Genomic DNA, 7,768 nt, shown 5'->3' with positions numbered 1-7,768 from the left:
GCGTTGGTAAAACTATACTCTCATACATTCCCCTCTTTGCCTCCAAGGACAAAGTTCTTTGTCTCCACAGACTCCTAAGTGCACCACTCACCCTTTTCCCCTCATCAATTCTATGATTCACCTCATCTTTCATAGACCCATGCGCTAACACGTCCACTCCCAAATATCTGAATACATTCACCTCCTCCATACTCTCTCCCTCCAATCTGATATCCAATCTTTCATCACCTAATCTTTTTGTTATCCTCATAAGCTTACTCTTTCCTATATTCACTTTTAATTTTCTTCTTTTGCACACCCTACCAAATTCATCCACCAATCTCTGCAACTTCTCTTCAGACTCTCCCAAGAGCACACTGTCATCAGCAAAGAGCAACTGTGACAACTCCCACTTTATGTGTGATTCTTTATCTTTTAACTCCACGCCTTTTGCCAAGACCCTCGCATTTACTTCTCTTACAACCCCATCTATAAATATATTAAACAACCATGGTGACATCACACATCCTTGTCTAAGGCCTACTTTTACTGGGAAATAATTTCCCTCTTTCCTACATACTCTAACTTGAGCCTCACTATCCTCGTAAAAACTCTTCACTGCTTTCAGTAACCTACCTCCTACACCATACACCTGCACCATCTGCCCCATTGATCCCCTATCCACCCTGTCATACGCCTTTTCCAAATCCATAAATGCCACAAAGACCTCTTTAGCCTTATCTAAATACTGTTAACTTATATGTTTCACTGTAAACACCTGGTGCACACAAACCAACGTACGAGCCACAGCCCGGCTGGTCAGGAACCGACTTTAGGTGCTTGTCCAGTGCCAGCTTGAAGACTGCCAGGGGTCTGTTGGTAATCCCCCTTATGTATGCTGGGAGGCAGTTGAACAGTCTCGGGCCCCTGACACTTATTGTATGGTCTCTTAACGTGCTAGTGACACCCCTGCTTTTCATTGGGGGATGTTGCATCGTCTGCCAAGTCTTTTGCTTTCATAGTGAGTGATTTTCGTGTGCAATTTCGGTACTAGTCCCTCTAGGATTTTCCAGGTGTATATAATCATGTATCTCTCCCGCCTGCGTTCCAGGGAATACAGTTTTAGGAACCTCAAGCGCTCCCAGTAATTGAGGTGTTTTATCTCCGTTATGTGTTCCGTGAAGGTTCTCTGTACATTTTCTAGGTCAGCAATTTCACCTGCCTTGAAAGGTGCTGTTAGTGTGCAGCAATATTCCAGCCTAGATAGAACAAGTGACCTGAAGAGTGTCATCATGGGCTTGGCCTCCCTAGTTTTGAAGGTTCTCATTATCCATCCTGTCATTTTTCTAGCAGATGCGATTGATACAATGTCATGATCCTTGAAGGTGAGATCCTCCGACATGATCACTCCCAGGTCTTTGACGTTGGTGTTTCGCTCTATTTTGTGGCCAGAATTTGTTTTGTACTCTGATGAAGATTTAATTTCCTCGTGTTTACCATATCTGAGTAATTGAAATTTCTCATCGTTGAACTTCATATTGTTTTCTGCAGCCCACTGAAAGATTTGGTTGATGTCCGCCTGGAGCCTTGCAGTGTCTGCAATGGAAAACACTGTCATGCAGATTCGGGTGTCATCTGCAAAGGAAGACACGGTGCTGTGGCTGACATCCTTGTCTATGTCAGATATGAGGATGAGGAACAAGATGGGAGCGAGTACTGTGCCTTGTGGAACAGAGCTTTTCACCGTAGCTGCCTCGGACTTTACTCTGTTGACGACTACTCTGTGTTCTGTTAGTGAGGAAATCATAGATCCATCGACCGACTTTTCCTGTTATTCCTTTAGCACGCATTTTGTGCGCTATTACGCCATGGTCACATTTGTCGAAGGCTTTTGCAAAGTCTGTATATATTACATCTGCATTCTTTTTGTCTTCTAGTGCATTTAGGACCTTGTCGTAGTGATCCAATAGTTGAGACAGACAGGAGCGACCTATTCTAAACCCATGTTGCCCTGGGTTGTGTAACTGATGGGTTTCTAGATGGGTGGTAATCTTGCTTCTTAGGACCCTTTCAAAGATTTTTATGATATGGGATGTTAGTGCTATCGGTCTGTAGTTCTTCGCTGTTGCTTTACTACCCCCTTTGTGGAGTGGGGCTATGTCTGTTGTTTTTAGTAACTGTGGGACGACCCCCGTGTCCATGCTCCCCTCTCCATAGGATGGAAAAGGCTCGTGATAGGGGCTTCTTGCAGTTCTTGATGAACACGGAGTTCCATGAGTCTGGCCCTGGGGCAGAGTGCATGGGCATGTCATTTATCGCCTGTTCGAAGTCATTTGGTGTCAGGATAACATCGGATAGGCTTGTGTTAACCAAATTTTGTGGCTCTCTCATAAAAAATTAATTTTGATCCTCGACTCTCAGTCTGGTTAGCGGCTTGCTAAAAACTGAGTCATATTGGGACTTGAGTAGCTCACTCATTTCCTTGCTGTCATCTGTGTAGGACCCATCTTGTTTAAGTAGGGGCCCAATACTGGACGTTGTTCTTGACTTTGATTTAGCATAGGAGAAGAAATACTTTGGGTTTCTTTCGATTTCATTTATGGCTTTTAGTTCTTCCCGCGATTCCTGACTCCTATAAGATTCCTTTAGCTTAAGTTGGATGCTTTCTATTTCTCTGACCAGTGTCTCCCTACGCATTTCAGATATACTGACCTCTTTTAGCCGCTCTGTTATTCTTTTCCGTCGCCTGTAAAGGGAGCGCCTGTCTCTTTCTATTTTACATCTACTCCTCCTTTTTCTTAGAGGAATAAGCCTTGTGCATACATCGAGTGCCACCAAGTTAATCTGTTCTAGACATAAGTTGGGGTCTGTGTTGCTTAGTATATCTTCCCAGCTTATATCGGTTAGGACTTGGTTTACTTGGTCCCACTTTATGTTTTTGTTATTGAAGTTGAATTTGGTGAATGCTCCCTCGTGACTAGTCTCATTATGTCGGTCTGGGGCTCCACGCATACATGTAAGTAAGTAAGTTTATTCAGGTATACACAAATACAGTTACATATTTATTATTATTATAATCAAAAAGAAGCGCTAATACAGTTACATAGAATTATCATACATAGCAGCATATGTGTAGAGAACCTGGGATAACCCAAAAAAAGTCAGACAGAGTGACTTATTTCCATTGGGGTCCTTTTACCTTATTATTATAATATAAAGGTTATAATATTTTCTTATTATTCTACAATGAAGATAACATCTTATTATCATACTAAAAAGGCTATCTACTACACGAGGGTCATTAAGAGTATCTACAATAGAGCGAAACACCAACGTCAAAGACCTGGGAGTGATCATGTCGGAGGATCTCACCTTCAAGGACCATAACACTGTATCAATCGCATCTGCTAGAAAAATGACAGGATGGATAATGAGAACCTTCAAAACTAGGGAGGCCAAGCCCATGATGACACTCTTCAGGTCACTTGTTCTATCTAGGCTGGAATATTGCTGCACACTAACAGCACCTTTCAAGGCAGGTGAAATTGCCGACCTAGAAAATGTACAGAGAACTTTCACGGCGCGCATAACGGAGATAAAACACCTCAATTATTGGGAGCGCTTGAGGTTCCTAAACCTGTATTCCCTGGAACGCAGGAGGGAGAGATACATGATTATATACACCTGGAAAATCCTAGAGGGACTAGTACCGAACTTGCACACGAAAATCACCCACTACGAAAGCAAAAGACTTGGCAGACGATGCACCATCCCCCCAATGAAAAGCAGGGGTGTCACTAGCACGTTAAGAGACCATACAGTAAGTGTCAGGGGCCCGAGACTGTTCAACTGCCTCCCAGCACACATAAGGGGGATTACCAACAGACCCCTGGCAGTCTTCAAGCTGGCACTGGACAAGCACCTAAAGTCAGTTCCGGATCAGCCGGGCTGTGGCTCGTATGTTGGTTTGCGTGCAGCCAGCAGCAACAGCCTGGTTGATCAGGCTCTGATCCACCAGGAGGCCTGGTCTCAGACCGGGCCGCGGGGGCGTTGACCCCCGGAACTCTCTCCAGGTAAACTCCAGGTAAACAATACGAGGGTCATTACTAGGAATATGGTAAAATTTACACGTATGTTAGCTAAAAAATAGAAAACCATTCCCCTCCCTTTCTGTAGCTACATTCATCAGACACCTTTTGGCACTCTTCTTGAACCTCAATTATGTTGTGATCTGAGTACATTCTTTTTGATATGGTGACATTTCTTATCAGATCATCATTGTTAGTGAAGATGAGGTCTAGTGTATTCTCCCATCAATCCCGGCTGCCTTAACCCCTTTCATTTTACCTACTGCCTCACGAACTTCCCCCACACTCACAACTGGCTCTTCCTCACTCCTACAAGATGTTATTCCTCCTTGCCCTATCACAGCCTCCCTATCTTCATCAACATTTAACAATTCCTCAAAATATTCCCTCCATCTTCCCAATACCTCTAACTCTCCATTTAATAACTCTCCTCTCCTATTTTTAACTGACAAATCCACTTGTTCTCTAGGTTTCCTTAACTTGTTAATCTCACTCCAAAACTTTTTCTTATTTTCAACAAAATTTGTTGATAACATCTCACCCACTCTCTCATTTGCTCTCTTTTTACATTGCTTCACCACTCTCTTAACCTCTCTCTTTTTCTCCATATACTCTTCCCTCCTTGCATCACTTCTACTTTGTAAATATTATATATATATATATATATATATATATATATATATATATATATATATATATATATATATATATATATATATATATATATATATATATATATATATAATATTTTAATGTATGTCCATTCACAGTACCATAAAAAAATTAATATGGTGTACAATATTATGTTTCTTTTTCAAATGCAGGATTAATGTAGTCCGCTTTTCTAGTACTTTCAGTGTCGGTGGAATTTGATTCTTTTTCAGGTGCTGAGTTAACATATTCAGTTTTTCTTTCATTTTCAGTATCTGTGGAATCTGATTTATTTTCACATGCTGAATTAAGATATTCTGTTTTTCTTGATTTTGTAACGTCTGTGGAATCTGATTCTTTTTCAAATGCTGCATTAACATATTCTGGTTTTCTTGCACTTTCAACGTCTATGGAATTAGGTTCTCCATTAAATGCTGAATTGAGATGCTCTTGTTTTAGAACGTTGCCATCAGCTGTAGATTTGGTTATTTTATCCTCTGTGTGTTTCTTTTCTTCTGTCACTGTTGCTTTATTTGTCTTTTCACTTATAGCTTTCTGTCTGCGCTCTTGTTGCTGTTTACGGAAACAGTTATAGTTGATGAAAAAGTATAGTATACAGGCAACAGCAGACACTCCAGCTGCGCCTCTGAAGGTGTTACGAATTCCCACCACTTTTATCAGGTTTCCTCCAATAAGACTGCCAAGAGCGCGACCTGTAATGTTAACATAAATATCAACAAACTTATCGGGATGCTAAAATATCACTAGATGATTAAAACTAAATTACAGTATGTATTATTGAACAAACTGATAGTTATATAGAGAAATCAATCACTTATTAAAAAAAAAACAGATTCAGTATCTTATAAGTAAAACTGCAATGATTTGTTCGCTTTTGTTGTAAGTTCACTGTCTTGATTTCCTAACCTATGACGTAAACATGACCATTTTCTAGAGTTGTACTCTCGAAAATCAACCTGTTCAAGAGAAGTGACTTGATCCTGGTGAAATGGTCTTCATATGTGGAATTGGAGTTACTCTCCCCTTAATCAGATCAGACCTAATTGCTTCCCATTTTCCAGGTTATTGGACAGCCATAGGTTTATTTCACCCCCATGAATTTATAATTTATCATTCACTTATATTTTAGAATTTTAATCCTTTAGATTTCTCAACCTACCAATACCATAGTGAAGGCCTCCATACATTCCCTGCAGTGTAGCAATGGTGGATGGTGTGGCGAGGGTATCACCATAGGATACAGAAGCAGTGTCCATCAGGGAGACAGTAAAACATTCCAGTGCTTCAAAGGGTAAACACCACCATGGATCTTGAATGTAGGAATATCCTAGAGGAGAAACATGTTAGCACTACAGTGATGGCGTGTCCTCGCACACACAATGTTTAGGCATGTACTCGTATCGTCAGTAAATGTAGAAAAAGAATAATTATTCTTGGCTTAACCCACCACAGAGAATACCTTGATGCTGGCAAATGATCCATGGTCTACAGAACTAAATTGAGCCTAACCTTCTTTGGATCAAAACTGATTACATCCCATTCCCAGGGACTGTATGACCCCTACAGATTTAGTGAGTTTCCAAAACTATAACAATAATTCTTCATATAAGTAAAATTAGATGTTTCCTCACCATTTTACGAAATTAAACAAGAATAACTCAATTAGATTGTTCTTCCTGTAATATAAATCATGAACTATGGTACTATACTGAGAAAACATAAAAGATGAACAACCTATCATGCGGACGACATAGAAGGCAAGTCCGAGAATGAGGGTGTTGGCATGCCCCAGAGTGGAGATAATGTGTTTTGAGGCCACAAGGATGGGTATGCCAGCTGCAGTGCCCACGGTCACAGTGATGCCCATCAAGACTTTGGAAGCTCCCAGATCCTGTAGCAGCCAGAACAGGAAGAGATCCAGTAGGCCGAAGAATGCACCTAATGAAAATGTTAAAAACTGTATTATTTAAAAAGAAAATCCAATTTGTATTTGATCAGTCTTATGCCAGTGTCAGTGTTCCCTCTCACTATCAACTTTCTCCTTCTCTTCAAGAGCGGGAGGGGATTGATAGTGACGGATCCTTCCCGGGATAAAACTTGATTACTATTAATTTCCCAGGCATTGTGTGACCAATTGGTTTAGTGCTTCCCAGTGAATATTATAATAACAACCCTTCTCCCGTGATGTTGTACCTCTCGTTCATGTTAACATGCTCTGACTCTCACTCACAAATAATCAAGCCATCTCACCTGTGATCATCATAACTAACAGGTAGGTCAAGACCTCTGCATTTTTTAATAAAGATTTGAAGTCCTTAGTGACTTTGTTTGAAGGCATCCTGAAGTCAAGGCTGAGGCAGAGGACGACTAGACCAGCCACAATTTTCAGCCCAAAGTACAAGTAAAAGGCTGGCCTGTGGAAGAGAGATGCTTCGAATAAAGGCTGGCCTATGAGATTCATGGGTTACAAAATATTTTCTTTATTTGTCATATATATACAGTAAGGCCCCGCTTTACGGCGTTCCGTTAATACGGCGATGTCAAATTATGACCAAAATTTACCATAAGGCAAGCGGTCTTTCAAATACGGCGCCCCCCACCCCCCACCCCACATATTTTATATGTGCTCTTATAATTATACTTATGTGTACCGGTACCTAAATATACTTACACTGTGCTGGTGTGCAGGTACACATTAAAATCGCTAAGTCTCTCTCTACTCATGACGCCAATATTACATAATAATAATCACTCTTGGGCACCCTAAATGTCTTCCATTGTCTGCATCGCTCTAGGGCTGTGTAGACCTCCTGCGCAAATGCACTTCAGTTCCCTGACTGCAGTAGTGTGAGGTGGTGCTTGTCGCGCCTCTGTCGTCAGCCCAGGAGAACTACCATTAGTCAACATGGCGTTCAGTTATAGATGCAGGATCAACACTGTCGGCGTTGAACTTCTCAGTGGGGCAATAACGCCAGCTTCAGCCCAGGTATTACTACCTAAAATCATCAGAGACACGTATGGCATTCAGG

General features: G+C 41.2%; 1 protein-coding gene across 1 annotated transcript; it reads right to left on the bottom strand.

The window, feature by feature from the left end:
* Nucleotides 1-4,787: 4,787 nt before the first annotated feature.
* LOC128703848 (major facilitator superfamily domain-containing protein 6-A-like) lies at nucleotides 4,788-7,153 on the bottom strand (the record flags this gene model as incomplete). Its single annotated transcript, XM_053798689.2, is given in 4 exon segments — nucleotides 4,788-5,431; nucleotides 5,899-6,066; nucleotides 6,474-6,677; nucleotides 6,990-7,153. Coding segments are annotated over 4 exon segments (1,099 nt in total), but the record flags the coding sequence as incomplete, so codon positions are not given.
* Between the last annotated feature and the right edge of the window lie 615 nt (nucleotides 7,154-7,768).

Source organism: Cherax quadricarinatus, chromosome 87 (assembly GCF_038502225.1).
Source record: "Cherax quadricarinatus isolate ZL_2023a chromosome 87, ASM3850222v1, whole genome shotgun sequence".
Taxonomy (NCBI): domain Eukaryota; kingdom Metazoa; phylum Arthropoda; class Malacostraca; order Decapoda; family Parastacidae; genus Cherax; species Cherax quadricarinatus.
The sequence above is the reverse complement of the archived record's forward strand: the minus strand, read 5'-3'. Positions and strand labels throughout refer to the sequence as shown.